The 22,267-nt window shown below is 36.7% G+C and overlaps 1 protein-coding gene across 2 annotated transcripts in view; it reads right to left on the bottom strand.

Annotated features, from left to right (window-relative positions):
* LOC150089880 (uncharacterized) overlaps positions 1-22,267 on the bottom strand; it is a 134,183-nt gene that overhangs the window by 46,078 nt on the left and 65,838 nt on the right. For both annotated transcript variants that reach the window (XM_090368881.1, XM_090368883.1), the window contains exons 7-8: positions 16,460-16,726; positions 527-739 (exon numbers count right to left, since the gene is read on the bottom strand). In XM_090368881.1, the coding sequence (XP_090225007.1) occupies positions 527-739; positions 16,460-16,726 (480 nt within the window). The remainder of the gene's footprint in view (positions 1-526; positions 740-16,459; positions 16,727-22,267) is intronic.

Raw genomic sequence — 22,267 nt, 5'->3', positions numbered from 1 at the left:
TTTCCTCACAAATTTGAACCCTACCCTGTTTCTGAAGAGGTAGAAACTATGTTTTGCCAAAATGAAATAGCTTTAACTTTGCCAAATACAAATTTGTTGTTTGTTATTTGGTTTTTAGGAGCATTAGCAACTAAGGCCATATTTGCTCCAAGGATATGCGGTGGTCATTCCCTGACCTTTCCGCATCCTCTGTATTTGGTAGTGACGAGCTCAAACCCCGGTCTAATCAAGAAGCGTGTGCTATGCACTGCTGCTCCTTCCCACCTGGCTACAGAGGCACCCCCAAACACAAATACGCATGGCTTTTTATACAAGAGGTGCATTACAGCCTCAGTAGCTGATGTTCCATAAAAACTCAAAGCAAGCAAACAAATAAATATTATATACAAGATAGATGAATGACCATGTTGTAGGAGAAAGTAATCTGTAAATATTCTATTATTTAGCACATTGGTGTATCAGATGAAAATTATTATCAGGCTAAAGCATAATATAATAAAATAAAGTTTTTAATTTCATGTTTTACCTGCTGGCCATCATGAGTCTCTTGAACTGTTCCCTGTGTCGCTACCTGTAATTCTTCCATTGTTTCTTGATCATCACCATCATCATCATAGTAATCTTCTTCTCCATCAGACTGTTCTCCTGGTCCTTTAGGTTGGCCAATACGCATAGCTTCTGCTCTCTCAGCAGCTGTTGCATCTGGGTCATGTATAGCCATGTGTCTAATAAGGTTACCCTATACATTAATAAAATATATAAAAGTTAAAATTTTAAAAAATTTAAAACTAATGTACGCGGATGAATTTTTGAAAATGGGTGAAAGAATTTTTTATATAAAACATATGGCTGTTGAATGATATATAAGAAATTTATTTATCTTTTAGTAAATAATACAGAAATTACCTTGATCTCTTTATAGGAAGGATTCTTATCCAACTCTCCTAGTCCATCATGTAAATTAATTAAAATACAATGAATTTAATAAACTACATTTTAATGTGTTCCATAATGATAGCTACGATACCAACTTAATGACCCGGAATCACCGTCGAGGCCCTACTTAAAATACGTGAAGACAAATTTCTTCACGTATTTTAAGTAGATGGAAACTTTTCGATACTTTGTGTTCACAGGACAGAAAAACTAAAAAATGCGTCGATGCATAAGTATTTAAAAGAAATTTAGTCCTCATCATGCATGTGTTTTTATACGACCAATCATCCATTATTAAAAAGGTCTACGAATATTAATTGAATTTTTACAGAGTTTCATTTCAAGCATTTCAAAAAAAAAGTAATTTACTATAATTGCGCTTCATTAAAAAGAAAGGAATGTGCCTCAATCGCAGCATAATATGCCAACTCTGAAGTGTTTGCTCTTGATGCGTGTACAGAAGCCTCGTGTTGTTTAACGTGAAAATCTAACACCCCCCCCCGAGTAGATCCAACATAAACTAAATCGCAGTCTTTACACAAAATGCTATAGACAAGATCATGCATTTATTGAAAGGAAAAATTTGAGGAACCCTTCTTTAATAATGTATGTAATTTATTAGTTGGTCTAGCTATTACTTTTCATATCTGTACCTTACATAAATCATTTAATTTGTTATACCAGTTTTCTACGTAAGAGACTGTAATAAAATGCTTTTTATCAATATTTATTTTCGGATTGTTATTAGTTATCTTTTCCTGGGCAATTAGTTTAATTTTATTAATAGAGGTAATTGGATAACCTCTATTTAGGAATCTCCTTGTTAGTTCCTCAATTTCCAACTGTAACTCCCTTTGTGTGATGGAATATTTGAAAGCATTTAAAAGCTGATTAAGCATGACCGATTTTTTGTATGTGTATGGGTGGTGTAATAACATGCCCATATTACTAGGTTTTCTATAAATGCTAAAATTTAGTTTTTCCCTACCCTAAAAAGGGTAGGGGAAAAACGTTACATCAAGAGAGTATAATTTGGTGTCTTTCTTAATTTTATGGTCTTTTGATGTCATAAAAAGCAAATCATAATTTCTTATACTATATTTTAAAATTTCTCTGAATGGTTTTAAAATAAAATAGACAAATGTTGCTAAAGATGAGAGTGCCGAATTTTTGTACAAAACAATTGGGTGTATCGGATTACCTGGTTTAAGTAGTTTTATTTGGCCAAAACAAGTGGGGACATTGTAGGTTCATTCTTTAATTTGCTTAAGCTGTGACATTGTAATATAGTCATTCTTCCAATATAATGTTAGGGTTTTATTATACTTGTTTACTAAATTATAAAAAACAGAGGAATCAACCTCTTCATATGTTGTTGTATCTGATATAATGGTATGCAATATATCGATGTAATCATTTTTGTTCAGAATAACAACAGTATTCCCTTTGTCAGCCTTATGTATAATAATGTCCCAATTATCTCTCAATTTATTCAATGCTACAGATTCATATTTATTCAATCTTGGAATGTTCGCAATGTTGGTATGATTTATAATCCAATTGGCCTGTTGGATGAAAATATTTCTTTGAGGTAAGTCTCTTAGACAAAACGAAAGATCAATGATTAATTGTTTCTTTGGGAATTTAATAAAATTAAATTAAGTTTAATAAAATTAAACTGATTGCCCAGGAAAAGATAACTAATAACAATCCGAAAATAAATATTGATAAAAAGCATTTTATTATAGTCCCATATGTAGAAAACTGGTATAACAAAGTAAATGATTTATGTAAGCGTACAGATATGCTGTACACCAATGGAAACAGTGAAAGGAGTAAAGGTGGAGTTGGCTTTCTGGTCCATAAAGATATAAAAAAACAACATTTTGGAATTAAAAAGTACATCATCAAGGGTGTCAAAGATTACTACTCAGGATTTCTAAGAGGTATAAGCTAAAGGTTATAAAGATTTATGCACCAACATCGAGCCATGATGATGAAGAGGTTGAAGAAATGTACACCGAAATGGAAAATCTTCTAGATGAACAGAAAACTCACTACACTATCATTATGGGGGACTTCAATGCTAAGGTTGGAAAGAGACAAAACAGTGCAGAAAGGGGAACTATAGGAAATTTTGGAACTGGTGAAAGAAATGAAAGAGGTGAAAGACTTGTGTAATTTGCAGAATCTAGAGGAATGAACACTTTTTTCAAGAAAAGGATGAACAGAAAATGGACAAGGAAGAGCCCAAATGGATTAACAGGCGCCTCCGTAGCCAGGTGGGAAGGAGCAGCAGTGCGTATCACATGCTTCTTGATTAGACTGGGGTTGGAGCCCATCACCACCAAATATGGAGGATGTGGAAAGGTCAGAGAATGACCACCGCATATCCCGGAGCAATATGGCCTTAGTTGCTAATGCTCCTAAAAACCAAATAACAAACAAACAAATGGATTAACAAATAATGAGATCGAATTCATTCTCACTAACAGAAAATATATTGTGAATGATGTTACTGTCCTGTTTTGTTTTGTTTGTTATTTGGTTTTTAGGAGCATTAGCAACTAAGGCCATATTGCTCCAGGAATATGCGGTGGTCATTCCCTGACCTTTCCGCATCCTCCGTATTTGGTGGTGATGGGATCGAAACCCGGTCTAATCAAGAAGCGTGTGTTACGCAGTGCTGCTCCTTCCCACCTGGCTATGGAGGTGCCGATTACTGTCCTGAACAAGGTAAATGTTGGAAGTGATCACAGAATGGTAAGATACACACTTGATATAGATGTAAGAAAAGAAAGGAAAAAACTGACTCAAGTAAATAATACAAAGGTCTTTGAGATAACAGAAGAGGAGTAAAGGCAGTATGTACTGGAACTTAAGAACAAGTTTGAGCTTCTTCAGACTGCTCAGGACCAAGATATCGATGAGGAATATTACAACTTTCTGAAAGTGATAAAGTCCAAGAAACCTAGAGGTAAAAATAAATCCAAAGAAGAAAAAAATCAGTCAAGAAACACTTGTCATGATGAACCGAAGATGACAAATGAAGAGCAAGAAAAACACTGACAGGGAGAAAATTGAGTATACTGAGTTATGCAAAGCCATTAGAAAGAGACTCAGAGAGGACATAAGAAAATTTAACACAAGAAAAGTAGAACAAGCATTAAGTGAAAACAAAGTATTTAAATCAGCAGTCATGAACAGTAATACAGAAAGACAAATGATACTGAAACTGAAGAATAGCGATGGTGTACTTATAAATAGCAGAGAAGGCATAATTCAAATAGCAGAAGACTACTATAAAGAGTTATACAAGGAGCGAGGGAACGATGCCAGCAGTGGGGAAGATGGATCGCAAATTAGTAACACATACAACGTACCTGATATCCTTCCTGATGAGGTAGAACATGCGTTGAAGAAAATGAAGAATCAGAAAGCTCCGGGGAAAGAGGAAGTTACTGTAGAGTTGTTAAAATTGGGAGGAAGAGACATGGCACAAAAACTGGTAAGACTCTTCACAAAATGCATTAGAAAAGGTGTGGCGCCTAAGGAGTGGAATAATGCAATCATAGTTTTGCTACATAAGAAAGGAGATAAAGCAGAAATTAGAAATTATAGACCAATTACTTGTTATCCCACATCTACAAGTTGTTCACAAGGGTCATTTCTAACAGATTAGAAAGAATTCTTGATGAAAATCAACCGAAAGAGCAAGCTGGCTTTAGGACAGGATTCTCAACTATGGATAACCTTCACATAATGTCACAGCTAATGGAGAAAGCAAATTAATATAAAACACCATTATTATTATTATTATTATTATTATTATTATTATTATTATTATTATTATTAGCCATATGGTGGAAGGAAGCCTAAGGCTTATGCTGCACCAGCCAAAAAAAAAAATTTCCTAGTTACCCTGTGAGTGAGAGAGAGAGAGAGAGGTAGAAAGGAATCATCAAGAAAGAGAAGAATGATGATATCCAGCTCAGGACCCTGGGTGTGCCAAGTCCATACTCACCAGATGTGAGCCCCTGGAGTTGTCTGGCATTTGTGGATTATGAAAAGGCATTTGACTCCATACAGCATAAGGCAATGTTTCATGCACTGGAAAGACAAGGCATAGATACCCCATATATTATGATTTTGAAGAAAATATATGAGAATGCTACCGCCTTTATTAGACCAGACAAAGACAGTAATAAATTTAATATTGAGAAAGGAGTTCGAAAAGGAAACACAATATCTCCGAAGTTGTTTACTGCTGCCCTTGAGGAAGCTTTCAGAAGATTAGACTGGTCGCAGAAAGGAGTCAATGTGAATGGAGAGCACCTAAACCATTTACGATTTGCAGATGACATTGTGGTCATAAGCCATGATCCCAAAGAATTAGAGGAAAATCTTAATCGGTTATGCAAAGTTAGTAAGGATTTTGGACTAAAGCTGAATATGGCTAAAACAAAAGTAATGATGAACAAGTATGCCACAGAAAGGGATATAATGATTGAAGGAGCAGTAATTGAAAAGGTGGAGTCATATACTTATCTGGGACAAGTCATTAGCTGTAATAATGATAAATGGATGGAAGTCAAGAGAAGAATAAATTTTGGATGGATAGCATTCAGAAAATATAGTCACATACTGAGGAGCAATATCCCAATTTGTCTGAAACGTAAAATAATGAACCAATGTATACTCCCCACCATGACTTATGGAAGTGAAACTTGGGCACTCACCAAAAGAATGGAAGGGAAGCTGAGAACTACACAGCGAAGAATGGAACGAATTATATTGGGAATCAGACTGTTAGATAAGAAGAGAAACACATGGATTAGGCAGAAAACTCAAGTAGAGGACATTCTTATCAAAAATAAAGAACTAAAATGGCTTGGGCAGGACACATAGTTTGAAGATATGATGATAGATGAACTAAGAAAATAAAAGAATGGTACCAAAGAGGAGCTAAGAGAAAACCTGAAAGACTAACAATGGAGATGGACAGATTAAACTGATGAGTTTGTGGGTAGTAAATGGATGGCCATTACACAAAAGAGAAGGAACTGAAAAGGTGCTGGAGAGGCCTTCATCCTGCAGGGGATTGAAAATGTCTGATGATGACAGATATGAATGTAATAGCTAGACCAACTAGACCAGAATTACTTAACAAGTACAGGTCACTGTTGAAAAAAAGCCGTGAATTAGGGTTGAATTTGAAAGTGTCTGCAATTCTGCCCAGATACGATAAGAGGGAGTATATGTCGATCAATTCGGCCTTATTTGATGACGTTGTAGAGCAGATATCATCTTTTAGGGGCACAAAAGGTGATATAGTTGTACACGTTGGCACTAATGATATCAAGAGTAGGAGACCGGCAGAATTACTTAACAAGTACAGGTCACCGTTGAAAAAGAGCCATGAATTAGAGTTGAATTTGAAAGTGTCTGCAATTCTGCCCAGACACGATAGGAGGGAGCATATGTTGATCAATTCGGCCCTGGAAAGATTGTGCAAGGCTCAAGGGGTAGAATTTTTTTCTGCCTGGTCTGTACATGTTAACAGGAGAGATTGCTTCTACAGGGATGGGATACACTTAAATAGAAAGGGTGCAAGAATATTTGGTGATGCTATCGAGGCAGTGTTAGGTGGGTCAGAAAACTGCTAGCTTGGGGGATACAAGGACTAATAGATTAACAGTAGCCACTGGCAGAGGTGAAAGTGATTCTTGCACTGCTTCTATTGGAATGAGCAAAAGCCTGGAAAACAAGATGCAGGATGTTTCAGAGACTGCTGGGAGTCATTGCAGTATAAGTAAACACATGGGTTGTGTTAGTGTAGCTAAAAATAGGAACAGGTGCATGTATACTTGCATGTACACCAATGCTAGGAGTTTGGTAAATAAATTTGATGAATTTGAGGTATTGCCAAAAGCATCAAAGGCAGATATTGTTGGAATATCAGAGACATGGTGTCACACAGATATAAGGAATGCAGAACTGGAATTACAGAAAAGATAGGAAGGGAGGAGGGGTTATGCTATTAGTTAAGAAACACATAAAATCCAAGGAAGTGAAGCCAGTCGACATCGCTGGACAGTGCAATGTCGAGTCAGTTTGGTGTGACATAAGCATTGGGAGATCAAATTTGAGAGTATGAGTGTGCCATAGGCCTAATGACTCTGATGAGTATAATAAGAAAATGTACAGGGAAATAGAGTGGGCCAGTAAATCAGAGAGTCTTATAATGAGGCATTTTAATTTCCCAGATATTGACTGGAATTTGTGGGTTGGTCACTCACACACTAGCAAGGCTTTTGTGGATTTATTGGATGATTATTTTCTACATCAGCATGTTCGGGAGGCAACTAGAGGGAGTAATATACTAGAGGAAGAATCAATACTGATTTGATTATCAGTATTGATTCTTCATGCATTAAGAATCTGCAGATAAAGGAACCACTAGGTGGCAGTGATCACAGTGTACTGAAGTGGGATTTACTCAAAGAGGTAACTGCCATCAGGAGTAAAGGGAAGGGTTATTGCTTTCATAAAGGTGACTACGATGGTCTGAGGCAGTATTTAAATTCTATACAGTGGAACCAACTGATGATGTTACCAACAACAAATTCAAAATGGGAAGCATTCAAAGAATGTATCTTGGAAGCTACTAGGCTTTACATACCAACTAAAAAATATTGTTCAAGGTTTAGGCCTAAATGGATGTCAGATGAACTAATGAGACACATGGCAGAGAAAAAAAATGCATGGGATACATATGCGACACAGAAGCCTAAGACAGATATAAGCTGATCTGTAACCAAGTCACAAAGGAGGTTAGGCAGGCAAAGGTAGATTATGAGAAATCTTTGGCAAAGGATGCAAAGAAAAACAGCAAAGAGTTCTTTACTTATGTAAACTGTAAAAGGAAGGGGATGAATCAGATTGGTCCACTTGATATCGATAGTTCAACTGTTGATGATCCTGCTCAGGCAGCTAACAAACTAAATGAATCTTTTGCATCGACATTCACACATTAGGAGTTATTCAGCGAGGGGAATGCCAGAGGTGTATTCAACTCTGGCAGTAAGCTAGATAATCTTGTAATAACTGAGAGTAGAGTGGAGGAGAAATTGTTGAAGATAAACACAAGAAAGGCACCAGGGGTGGATGAGATCTATCCAGTTATATTAAAGGAGGCAGCAAAGGAACTAAGCAAACCCTTAGCCATAATTATGAGAGCTTCCTTGGACTCAGGGGTGCTACCCATAGACTGGAGATGTGCAAATGTGACCCCAATTCACAGAGGAGGATCAAAGGCTGACACAAGCCTTTGATCCTCCTTAAATTAATTTATGCCCTCTCAGGTGATTATTCTGAGCAAGAGGAAGAATTCCATCAGCTTAACTTCTGTTCCAGGAAAATTAATGGATGCACTGGTTAAAGAAGCACTGCAGGATCATTTAGACAAGACTTCAGTTATAGCTCGGACACAGAATGGTTTTGTTAAGGGGAAGTCTTGCCTGACCAATTTAATTAGATACTATGATGCAGTCACAAAAGAGCTGGATGCAGGGAATAACTTTGATATTATATACCTGGATCTTAGAAAGGCTTTTGATACTGTTGCACATGGAAGACTGCTGCACAAATTGGAGCAGTGTGGCATTGGAGGCAAATTGCTGCTTTGGATAAAGGGGTGGTTGAGGGGGAGAAGACAGAGAGTGGTAATCAATGGACACTGCTCATCGTGGACTAATGTTATTAGTGGAGTCCCTCAAGGTTCAGTGTTCGGTCCATTATTGTTTTCTGTATTTATAAATAATATTGATGATGGTATATCAAGCTTAATGTCCAAGTTTGCAGATGATACAAAGGTTGGCAGGGTTGTTAAGGACACTACTGATGCTATGCTGCTGCAACAGGTTCTGGAAAGGTTGAGCAGATTGGCTGAGAGATGGTAAATGAAGTTTAACATTGACAAATGTAAAGTACTACATATGGGAAACAGCAACCCCAGAGCAACGTATCAGCTCTGTGGTACTACTCTGACACTGGTAGAGAACGAGAAGGACCTGGGGGTAATTGTGCAGGCAGATATGAAGTTTTCTGGGCAGAGAAGACGGGCATTATGATTAGCTCATGATGTGTTGTGAATGATATACAGGGATAAGGAGGTGACTATTCCCTTGTATAAGGCAATGGTCAGGGCACAGCTAGAGTACTGTATACAGGTCTATAGGCCTCAATTCAAGAAGGATGTAGAGCTGCTGGAACGAGTACAGAGAAGGGCAACAAGATTAGTGAATGGAACAAAGGGGTGCTCTTACGAAGAAAGGCTTAAGTTTTGCAAATTACAGTGTCTGGAGACTAGGCACTGGCAAGGTGATCTGATAGAGGTGTATAAAGCCTTGAATGGTTTGAGCATGCTCAATGCTGATGGAATTCTTCCTCTTGCTCAGAATAATCACCTGAGAGGGCATAAATTCAAATTGAGGAAAGACAGATGTAGGATAGATGTGCGGAAATTTGCCTTTAGCCAGCAGGCAGTTGGTTGGTGGAACAGACTTCCATCGCTTGTTGTGGAGGTTGATAGCCTAAATAAATTTAAGGCTCAGCTGGTATTTCGAATTTAATAAATTTAAGGCTCAGGTATTTCGAAAGAACAGAGAGGTGAACTGGAAGGTTTTTTTTTTTTTTTTTTTGGCTGATGCTGCATAAGCTGGCTTTCTTGCATCATATGCCTCTTCTAATGCTAATGCTAACTAATAAATTACATACATTATTGAAGAAGGGTTCCTCAAATTCTTCCTTTCAAGAAACATATGATCTCGTCTATAGCATTTCATGCAAAGACTGCGACTCGGTTTACGGTGGATCTACTCGGGGGGTGTTGGATTTTCGTGTTAAACAACATGAGCCTTCTGTATGCACGTCAAGAGTTGGAATACCATGCTGAGAATGAGGCACATTCCTTTCTTTTTAATGAAGCCAAAATAATTAATATTCAGCACAATTATAGTAAATAATTTTTTTTGAAACGCTTGAAATGAAACTCCGTAAAAAATTCAATTAATATTCGTAGACCATTTTAATATCGGATGATTGGTCCTATAAACACATGCGTGACAAGGACTAAATTTCTTTTAAATTTGTTCTTTCTACTATGAGTAAATTTGACATAATGGTTTCCTATACTGATGGTTGCGTCACAGTTAATGGTTTTGTAGTTGGGTTGGGGCCTTTACGGTGATTCCAGGTTATTAAGTTGGTTTCGTAGCTATCATTATGGAATACATTAAAATGTAGTTTATTAAATTCATTGTATTTTAATTAACTTACATGATGGACTAGGAGAGTTGGATAAGATGCCTTCCTATAAAGAGATCAAGGTAATCCCTGTATTATTTACTAAAAGTAACAAAAATATAGGAGATATTGAGCAAATAATAGCTCTTATTGTACTATAAGAATTTATCATAAATAATAAATTTAAAATGGGATTTCACATTTCTAAATATCAAAACCTGATAACGCTCTACATCCTTAACCCTTTTGAGAGTAAGTTTCGCAAATGTATGTGGGCTACTTTTAGCCAGTTTTTCATAGGGGTAGGAGGTTAAGGTAAAGAAAGCCAACACAAGAACCACAGAAAACGTCAGCTAACTTACCAGGAAAATTAGTTTCCCGATACTGCACTCTAATGCTGCTCGCACAGTAAACAGACAGTAGGTGTTATCGGTCTGGAGCAGAAGTCGAAAACAATATGTTGATTGACAGGTAGGTGAGGCAAACGATGAAATGATTGGTGGTGGGCGTGACAGACAACAAGCTACTGTGTAGTCATTGGTTGGCATTATGATGTGTATTTATGAGTAAGAATGGTGTATAATTAGTTTTGTAATGAACAGTAAACAGGTAATAGTAGCGATGAAGCTTTTAAAGATGGAAGAAATTTGTAAGGAAAATAAAATTGCTTGATTTTTTGATAATAACAAAATTAATAAGACTGAAATTGTACTGTTTTAAGTGCAATGATTATAATTATTTTAAACTAATTGACTCACGAACAGAGTCATGTGGAAAGTTCCGGTATTTTAAAAAATGTTCTGTATGAGTTTCTTTATCAAAACATAGTTTTATGGAAAATACAAAACTTCCATTAAAAATGATAATGTATATTATATACTTTTGGTCAACGTGCATGCCAGTAACTATGACAGTATTCCATCTGGAAATTTCGAAAGTAACAGCAATTAAGTTTTATAAGAAACTAAGAGATATCTGTGAATTGCAGTTGTTAAAAAACCTATTAAGTTGGATGGATCAGGGAAAACTGTAGAAGCAGATGAAACTGTGTTGGTAAAATCAAAACATCACAGGGAACGAAATTTAACTGCTAAGAAGAAAATGGGTGTTTGGAGTATTTGAAAGAGAATCAAAATTCATCTTCATGAAATTCATAAAAAATCAGAATGCAAAAACTCTTTTATGCATTATTAGAAAAGTAGTGAAGAAAAATATTACCATCATAACAGATGAATGGTGTGGATATAGGCGTATTACGGCCTTAGAAAAAAAGAATTACAAACATTTAATGGTGAAACACAAGGAACATTTTGTACAGGAACACATACAAATAACATTAAAACCCAGTGGAAGAGACTAAAAAGTGTGACTTAAAGACTAAATAGCAGCTGTAAAAATATGTCGACGGGTCACATGAATGAATATATGTGGCATAAAATTTATGGGAAAAATCATGAGGATACTTTTCAGAATATTATTAATCAAATTGGGAATAACTATTGAGGTCCAACTATATGTTAGTGTTCATGAAATTGTTTTTTTTTTTTTCTGAAAAAGTTCTGTTCCGTTCATTTTTATGTTCTTTATTATGTTTTTTTCGCATTATTAAAAGCAGATTTTCAGAGTTCATGAGTGTTTTTACTATATTATTGATTTAGGTTTGGTTACAAAAAAAGGAAACAGTTTCTTTATTTTTCGTTATATTTCATAACCCGACCTTAAATGGTAGGTTAGGAAACAATAGAAAAGGTTCCCTTATATTTCCTGACCTAACCTTAAAGGTTAGGTTAAGTTAGGAAATAACAGGAAAAGAAAGAAAGATTCTTTATGTACAATATATATATATATTGTGAATAGTTATTGAGGTATTGATTGACACTATGATACGGGTATCGTAGCGTCAATCAATGCTGTATTCGCATGAGTGTCTTTAAAAATAAAAATACAGTAATAAAAAATTAATATTTTGTTAATAAACAATTTATGCACTAGTCCACCCATGATTCTAAAGAAAAAAGATCAGGTTACTCCCTCCACTTCAGGAGGGGTTCAAGCTCCCATGGGATTCAAGTGGAGGTAACCTGACCTTTTTTTGCCATTAGGGCATACACTGATGAGCCAAAACATTATGACCAGCTAGTCATTATGCAAATCGAAGCAACTGCAGGTGAACTAAGGCGCGTGCATGCGGGTCGGGACACGGTATAAAAAACACCCGATACTGAGCTCCACTAATCAGTGTTACTCTTGTTCATCAGATGGGAAAGGCAGCAGACTTAAGCAAGTTTGACAAAGGCCAAATTGTTACAGCCAGACAACTGGGTCAGAGCATATTTGAAAATGGCATTGCTGGTGGGGTGCTCACAGTCAGCCATGGTTAGTACCTACCGAAAGGTGATCCGAGGAGGGGAACCCCACGAACTGCCGGTGAGGTGTTGGACGACCATGGCTCATCGATGCTCGAGGTCAGCGAAGGCTCTCCCAGGTGGTACGTGGCAACAGAAGGGCGACTGTGGCACAACTCACCAGTAATTGGAATGCTGGTGATGGGAGTAATGGGTCACAATGCAAAGTACATCGAACTCTGCTGAAAATGGGCTGCATAGCTGCAGGCCACTCCGAGTGCCATGCTAACCACAGTTCACCAGCAACAGCACCTATAATGGGCATGCGAGCATCGAAACTGGACATTGGAAGAAGGTCATTTGATCTGATGAATCACGTTTCCTGTTGCACCATGTGGACAGCTGGGTACGTGTGCACATCGTTTACCTGGGAAGTGATGGTGTCTGGATGCACCGTGGGATGAAAACAAGCCAGTGGTGGTGGTGTCATGCTTTGGGTGATGTTCTGCTGGGATACCCTGGGTTCAGTCATTCATGTGACATCAGGCACTGTGACGTCTACCACCTACCTAAACATTGTCAGAATTTCCCGGAACGACTGGGGACTATCCAGATGAACAATACTCCTCTATTATAAAGCAGTTTTTCTCCCCATTGCAGCCAGGGCCTGGCTCCACAGGGTGATCAATGTCAAAACCAGAGAGAAACTAAATTCAATACAGAGATCCATGCTGCTGTCCACTCACTGCATCTGCAGAACTGTTTCAACCGCAGCTGTACAAGTAATTGCGGGGGCACTGTCCCTTGACCTGTACCTCATTTTTGAGGACTTTGCTACTGAATTAAGAAGAGAATCCCTACCACAATGCTAGAGATAAGTATCGACCTGGATGCTGATACCAAGAAAAAAAAGAACTCAATGCTACACAAAGCTAATCAAGAGGTGGCAAGAGAGATGAGATGCATCAATGACAGGAGTTGTGACGTGAAGGTTTCTCCTTGATGTGAAATTCACAACAACCAGAACAATGAACTCTTGGTTTTCACTATCCCTTGAAGCCTCATTTTTAGTGACAGGACATGGATCAATAAAGACAAAACTTCATCAACTTGGTTTACTTAACACAGATCAATGTTTCTGCGAGGGTCGCGAGGACTGGCAGCATATAATCTTCACAAATGCCAGAATATTGTGAAAGATGTCTTCACAAAAAGAAAAATGCTCTACCTCGCAGCGAATATCAATAACCAAGAAGATGCCAATCACTAAAGCAGAAGTAGTCACAGCAGATTATATCACTGTTATGGCCCTCTTGCCATACTAAACACTTTTTTTTGCACTCTGCCATGAACTTGGGCTCCTCAGTTCTGGACAGCCATACACTCATTCTTTTTTCTCTTTTTTTTTTTTCCCCTCACACTACACCCTGGTACAGGACCCCTCTGGGCTGAGAGGTCCCCTCCTCTCTCAACCTATCCCCTTTTTCCCCAGTAAGTAATTCCTCCTTGGGGAATTCTTCCCTCAGGGGGGCAAGCTAATTGTAGGGGAAGGTCTTCTGAAAGCAGCTGTTCTGGTGACTGCACTTCCAGGTAGCCAAAAGGCCAAAACACAACATTACACTGCAGAACACACACACACACACACACACACACATGCTCACTAACAAAATTTTTTTTCTATCCTATCACTTTCTCCTGAGTGGGGATGAAATTCTTTTTTTTTTCTCCCTTTCTCCTCTATTTTTTTTTCCCCATTTTTTTTTTTTTCACTATGCACATTTGGCCTAATCTTAACAGAGTCTGTAAAAAGAAAAAATGTAACGAGGTGGAGATGAACTTTGTTCTAGGAGCCGCTCTTACATAAAACACATACATACATACTTAAACATCACTGCTGACCAGGTACACCCTTTCATGGCAACTGTCTTCCCCTCTGGCAGTGCCGTCTTTCAGCAGGCTAATGCGCCATGACACACCACCCGGATTGTTCGAGACCGGTTCGCGAAACATGAGGAAGACTTCCAGATATTGCCCTGTCCTCCAAATTCCCCAAACATCAATCCCATCGAGCATCTGTGGTTTGTGTTGGAACAGCAACTCCGATCTGCAGCGTCTCAACCATGGACCTTGCAGGAGTTAAAGGATCTGCTGGATACGTGTTGGTACCAGATACCACAAGATACATTTAGTAATCTTGTAGCATCCATGCCTTGCCGGGTACAAGCTGTTTCGGCTGCACATGGAGGACCAACATCATATTAGGTAGGTGGTCATAATGTTTTGGCTCATCAGTGTATTATTGAACAACAAAATAAAAATACAGTAATAAAAAAATTTGTTTTGGTGAAGGTAAAGAAAGCCCACACGAGAAGCACGCAAAAGTTCGATAAATTTACCGGTAAAAGTACTTTGCCGTAATGGCATTTATATTGTTGCTTGCTGAAACATACAATGGGTATTATGAAACATACAATGGGTTTACTGAAACATACAATGGGTATTATCGGTCAGGAGTATAAATTGAATCCCATGGGAGATTGAAACCCTCCCAAAGTGGTGGGAGTAACCTGACCTTTTTTCTTTAGATTCACTGGTGGACTAGTGGATAAATTGTTTATTAAGAAAAAAAAGACAAAGGTAAAGATAGCCCACATGAGAAGCACGGCAAATTTCGAAAAAGTTTACCGGTGAAACTACATTACGAACATTTTTTACGACAACAGAACTTCCGATATGACTCTGTTCGTGATTCAATTAGTTAATTCAACTAGTGATTCTAAAGAAAAAAGGTCAGGTCACCCCCCTCCACTTTGGGAGGCTTTCAAGCTCCCGTGGGATTCAACTTCTACTCCAGACCGATAACACCCACCATCTGTTTACCGAATGAGCAACAATACAAATGTCATTACGGCAAAGTACTTTTACTGTTAAATTTCATCAAACTTTTGCATGCTTCTCGTGTGGGCTTTCTTTACCTTAGGGCGCATCCGTATTTGTTGTTGTTATTTGGTTTTTCAGGAGGGGTTCAAAGTATTCCCATGGGATTCAAGTGATGGTAACTAATGTTATCGTCTGTTGTGTTCAAGCACCAATCAGTACATCATTTGCCACGCCTACCTGTCAATCAATATATCGTTCTCGACTTCTGCTCCAGACCGATAACACCTACCGTCTGTTTACCAAGCGAGCAACGCTAGAGTGTGGTATTGGGAAACTTATTTTTTGGGTAAGTTAGCCGACATTTCCCGTGGTTCTCATGTTGGCTTTCTTTACCTTCACCAGGTAGGATTGTTGGAGTGAGTTTCTTCGTGAAATTTTGAAGTATTTAAAAATCAGAATTTTGCAGATGCTTTCAAATTTTTATTTATTCTTATTTTGATTTGATTTCCAAGCATTAGAGTAAAATTATTGTCAAAATGAAAACCAGCATTTAAATATTTTTAATAATAAAAAAATTCATTAAAACAAATTTGTAAAATATGATTAAAAAATAAATTAATCATTACTTTTTATGAAGAAGAAGAAATAATATCCTCTACGTCTATTTATATATCACCTGATTTGATTTAATCAACTTCTAGATATGAACTGAAAAGAATTTCTTCAATTTCTGTTTTTAAGCCAAAATTAGCTTCATCCTTTGATTTTCAAAACTATTTTCATGCTGAAACTGTGTCTACTATTAGTTGGAAATGCAGAAAAAAGAGATGGCAGCATGTACTGAAAAGTGTACTTTGTTTAGTAATGCTCTGTATACTAATAGCACAATTTAAAACATACACTACATATCAGAATAAACAGCATGCTTTCATACCATTATGTTAAACATAAATAATAAAACTAACATGAATTTTCTTTTTTAATATACTCACTTTGTGTCTGAAAGCTCTACCACACTCTGGACATTCATGAGTTTTTTCTCTTGGAAGAGGTGGCACATAATTTGGATCATGATAAAGATTTTTATGCCTCTTAAGAAGCTGCTTTTGGCGAAAGGACTGGTCACACTCATCACAGTGATATGGTTTCTGGTCAGTATGAATTAACATATGAGATTCTAAATGGCGTGATGAAATTGATGCATAGGGACAAAGGTCACACTTGAAACATTTTTCTCCTTCATGAGTTTTTGCATGCACCTAGTTACAAAAAAAAAACAAAAAAACAGAAGAAATGAATACTAAAACTCAAGGAGAAATTAGCTGCTATAAGTGGCAACTAATTAGAATGTTAATTCTAATTAGTTGTGTAGGGGGGGGATATGCTTGCCACAAATGACCAGTTCTGAAAATTGCAGTGCTTGAAGACTGGGCACCTGTGAGGAGACCTGATTGAAGTGTTTTTGGCTATGGGTGGATTAAGTTAACTAGGTGCCGATGGCATCCACATTCTTTCTTGGATAACACACATGAGGGAAGACAAACTGAAAAATTTAAAACAAAAATTTGCTTTGTCAGGGGTAACTGACTATTAAAACAAACTGCAAATTGGTGTTGTGGAAGTCATAGTTTGAATAAATTTATAGAAGGATCAGACAAATTACTAGAGGAGATGAATAGATGACGTTGGATAGATTTTTTTTTGTTTTGTTTCCTTGCATAATTGACACTACTAATACTAATTGGTAATACAAGCTCTATTAACATTTTTTAAAAATAGACCATTCAAGGGAGACAAAATGTAGGGCATCTCAAATGAATATATGAAAGAAAAAGTTGAATAGTTTTTTTACCTTGAAATAACAAAAGTAAAGCATTATTCTAAAATCTTGTGACTTTTATTTACTTAAATTTCTTCTGTACATCTTCCATCATTGCTCTAATCAGTGTTTCAAATGAACAACAGCAAGAATGGACATTATTATAACTAGAATTTTGGTATCTATGAGCTGGATATCATCATTCTTCTCTTTCTTGGTGACTCCTTTCTACTTCTCTCTCTCTCTAACTCAGATATATATATATATATATTTTTTTTTTTTGGCTGGTGCCTCAGCATAAGCCTCAGGCTTCCTTGCATCATTTGGCTGCTAATAATAATAATAATAAATATCAGAAGTGCACCTCTTCTTTTTATTAATTTTTATTAAATTATAATTTAACAATTAAATGAAATTAAAATTATTTTAATTATTAATCATTAAATAATAATTTAAAAAATATATTTTAACTATTGTATGATAATTAACAGTTGTAATTAATTGATCAGTTATACTATTAACTAAATTATAAAATAAAATAAAATAATTATTAAAATAATTATCCAAAATCAAAGAATTTATACAAAAGCCACAGACTTTTACACTAATTGATTTAGATAATAATAATTGTAGTCATATTTTAAAATAAATTATAAATTCAGTTATTCTGAGTTAACCTTTCTAGGTCATTTTCAGCAACCCAATGTTCTCTGGATATATAGAATAATCTTTAAAAGCTTTGCACTTTTAAAACCTAGACATTAAATCTTTTGTTTAAAGATTTTGTTTCTTTGTTGAGGGAATCTTTTAAAATTTGTTAAAAAGATGCAGCAATTACGTTATTAAGAAAGAAACAATTCTAATAGTGAAGGTTTTGGGAGTGTGAATCTTAGCTTTAGAGAATGACCAAAACATTTTAACCAAGTTTCACTATCAAAACCAACAATTCACCAAACAAGTGAGAGTACCAGAAGTGTTCCTAGAAGTGGCAGACCAAATATTATCAAACTATAGAAAATTCTGGGTGAGTTTATGAAGCACTATAGAATAGTACTTAAAAGTCAACACGATGGTTATCATCTGAACTAAAATTGAAAGAACTACTGTTATATGAATTTTAAAACTCAGGATATAAAATTTATATCCCAAAATTATATTAAGCCCTTAAATTATGATGATCCTGACAAAGAATAGAATTTAGTGAAACTTTTATCCAAAAGAATATTGAGAATAAAAATTGTTCTCAACAAAATGATTTTGACTGAAGAGGAAATTTTCAAATTGAATTGCAACGTTATCCCCATAATTGTGTTCACTGGGCATATCGGTTGATTCAACTACTGCTCATCTCAGATGCCCAAATTATTCGCTGTATGATTCCTTTCACCACAAAAGGTGGTACCTGTGCATATGTCCATTCTGATATTCCCTGTCAGAGACTTGGCAATTTGGAATCTCCTCTCTTTGATCTTCTCTGGCTTAAAATCTCTCTACCTCATTGTGTAAAATTCATCTGTTGTTTCTACCATTCTCCCAACTCCACTAATCACTTGGAGCTCTTTGACTTCCTCTCTTTGCAACTTGACTTTCTCCAGTCCAACTTTCCTAACAGTAAGGTAATTTTCCTTGGTGATTTTAATGTTCACAACTCCAGCTGGCTTCAGTTTTCTAGTCACACCGACCCAGCTGGTCGAGATGCTGAGGCTTTTGCAATTACTAATGACCTTGCACAGATTGTTCATTTACCTTCAAGAATTCCAGACAATCCTAATCATACAGCCAATACGCTTGATATTTTTCTCACAAACAACCCTTCTAAGTATACTGTCAAAATGAGTGGTCCTTTAGGTACCTCAGATCACAACTTGGTGATTGTCTCTTCTCCAATGGAGCCTTTATCTCATGGCTATTCCCAACCTCATATTGTTTGGCATTACAAGAATGCAAAATGGGATGACCTGTGAGATTTCTTTTCTTCTTTTCCTTGGTTGGATTACTGTTTCAAAACTTCTGATGTCAAAGTTTGCTCAGATCGTGTCAGTGAAATTATTCTTGCAGGAATGGAATCCTTTATCCCACACACCACTTTAAAATCTCGTCCTTTATCTAAACCTTGGTTTTCCAATAAATGTGCTAAGGCTGTTCAAGAGAAGAATGTTGCATATCGTAATTGGCTTGTTTCTAATTCTTCAGTTTCATTTTCTGCCTACACCAAAGCTTGCAACAATTGTAAAGCAGTTATTAATCAGTCCAAACTATAGTTTGAACAGGCTAAGAGTAGAAAACTTGCTTCTTGCCCTAATGGTAGCCAAGCATTCTGGTCCCTTGCCAGAGCTATTGGCCACAACTTTTGCCCTTCTCTGCTCCCACCTCTGTCCAAACCAGATGGTTCTGTTGTCACTTCACCCAAGAATAAAGCTGACATGCTAGCATCCCATTTTTCTTCCAACTCATATATTAATGATCTTGGTAAAACACCTCCCACCATTCTCAACGTGCTCCATTCAATGCCTCCTGTGGTCTTCCATCAAAAGGATGTCAGAAGGATTTTGACGAATCTTGATGCTAAGAAAGCTCCATGTCCCGATGGTATTTCTCCGCTTGTTCTCAAAACCTGTGCTTCTGAACTTACTCCTGTTCTTTGCCGCCTTTTTTCACTTTCTTATTCCAAAGGTGTTTTTCCTTCTGCTTGGAAATTTGCTCATATCCAGCCCGTTCCTAAAAAGGGTGACAAATCCCTCCCATCCAATTATCGTCCCATAGCAATTACTTCTACTCTTTCTAAAGTAATGGAGAAATCAATTAACCGCCAACTCTTAAACTACCTAGAAACCGTCCATCTGATCAACGATCGCCAGTATGGATTCCGTCAGTGTCGATCCACTGGTGATGTTCTGGCTTATGCTACCCATTTGTGGACTAATTCAATGGAAAGTTTCGGTGAAACACAAGTAGTTGCTCTTGACATCTCAAAGGCTTTTGATTGTGTTTGGCATAAAGGTCTTCTAAACAAGCTTCCATATTATGGTTTTCCAACTGTTTTTAGTAATTGGTTATCCAGTTTTCTCTCTGATCGCTCACTGAGGGTGATGGTAGATGGCTCTCTGTCTTCTAACTTCTCCACTAACGCTGGTGTTCCCCAAAGTTCAGTTCTTTCCCCTACTCTTTTCCTCTTGTATATTAATGACCTTCCATTGACTGGAAATCCTATCCATAGTTTTGCTGATGACAGCACATTGCATTCAACTTTCCATTTTGAGAAACCTTGCCCTTTTCAATCAGCTTCAACTTCTCGAAAATCTGCTACCAATTCCTTAAATGCCAATCTTCAGGTAATTCTCCAGTGGGGCAATACTTTACTTCATGGTTTTAATATGTGAAGCTAAACTTCAATAAAATAAAATGGACAATGCTCTAAAAAGCTTAGAGTTGTAAAGCTGCATAGGTTTAAAATTTTGGTAGTGGCTGAAGCGAGAATTTTGATACTTTTAGAAAATTAAATGAATTATTATACTAGTAAGGCATAGACTCAATAAGCAAACTAGATTTGCTACTTAGTGCACTGATCTCATATTGAGGAGGTACTTCACCATGATTTGCCAACAAGAAGTATATTACTATTTATTTAGAAGAAAGTGTATGCCATTATATGCAGGAATGAAGCACTCATTTCAACTTGCTAGACTCCCAAACAATAGAAGAACTGCTGGAGAGCAGAGGGATAGAAGAATAGTAGGTGAGAAGAAGAAAAGAGAATGACAATAGAAGGGTAAAGTAGGCCACTGAAAGAAAAGAAAGCTGCACTCTACACATGACTAACCTCAAACACTCAGCTTAGCCCAAGAGGTAAGTTGGGCCTTTTACTGTGGTTTTAGTTTTTTGGGGGGAAAAAGAATTCAAAATCTCAAAACATCATCTGAGAGACAGAAGAAAAACAAACATTTCGAAGACAGGAATGGGAGATAGGTATACATGAGACAATAAAACACAGCAGCCAAACTCGAAAAATCTTGCAGTCTCATAATGATTTACATTTTAGTGAACTTACAATCTCAGTCTCCTGACCGGTCTCTCAGCATGGTTTTAATTTTGGGATGAAAAAAAAAAAAAAAAAAAACTCAATCTTAAAAAAGGTCTTTGATAGAGAGTAGAGAGAGGCAAACAATTTATAGAGAGGAGAGAGAAGATATACATGAGATGAGAAAACACAGCCTAAAAAAGAGACCAAACTCAAAAAATCTCACAATCTCAGTTTGTCTTCTGACAGGTCTCTCACCAGTGTTTCAATGTTTTTCTCACCAAGTGGGCAAGTAGGTGAAGACTTGAACAACCCAGTGATGAAATACACCCACAATATGTGAAATGGTACAGCAGGTAAAATTAACTGAAGTAAATTTAGGGTACACTCTTCATACTGTGAGAGCTACAGAACAAGTAAGGCATAGCATCATTCTGAACATAATTAGAAAACTAGATTTTATATTTAGTACATCAATGTCATATTATGGAGGTTTTTCATCAGAGTTTATTTGGTACTGTACTATTCTAAATTGAAACAGTGCTTTAAAAAGCACTGCTCCAATGGCAAAGTATACTGCTATTTATTTAAAGATGATTACCCAGACCATGGTTTTGACTTTTTTTGAGATCTCATCGGTGGCTAAAATTAATGAATAAATTAACATTCACCATATGTTAAGACCTGCTTTTTCTGGGACTTCTTGTAGTTTAAAGTAGATTTAAAAAAAAAAAAAAAAAAAGACTTACATGGTCTGCTTTTTTTTTTTTTTTTTTTTTTTAATACCTTCCTTGAACTAATAAAATGTGAGTTAAGTCATTTTTAACTCAATTGGGGGATTGCTACCTGGTTCTTCATCCCTCACAATTGCCCTAATCACTAAGGGAGAGACTGAAGCCTTGCATAACAAAGTACTCACATTTACTTGCCCATTCTTCATATAGCACAGGGGTTAGCAACCTG

Source organism: Mastigoproctus giganteus, chromosome 2 (assembly GCF_048544385.1).
Source record: "Mastigoproctus giganteus isolate SK-2022 chromosome 2, ASM4854438v1, whole genome shotgun sequence".
Taxonomy (NCBI): Eukaryota; Metazoa; Arthropoda; class Arachnida; order Uropygi; family Thelyphonidae; genus Mastigoproctus; species Mastigoproctus giganteus.
This window is presented reverse-complemented; position numbering and strand designations above follow the sequence as displayed.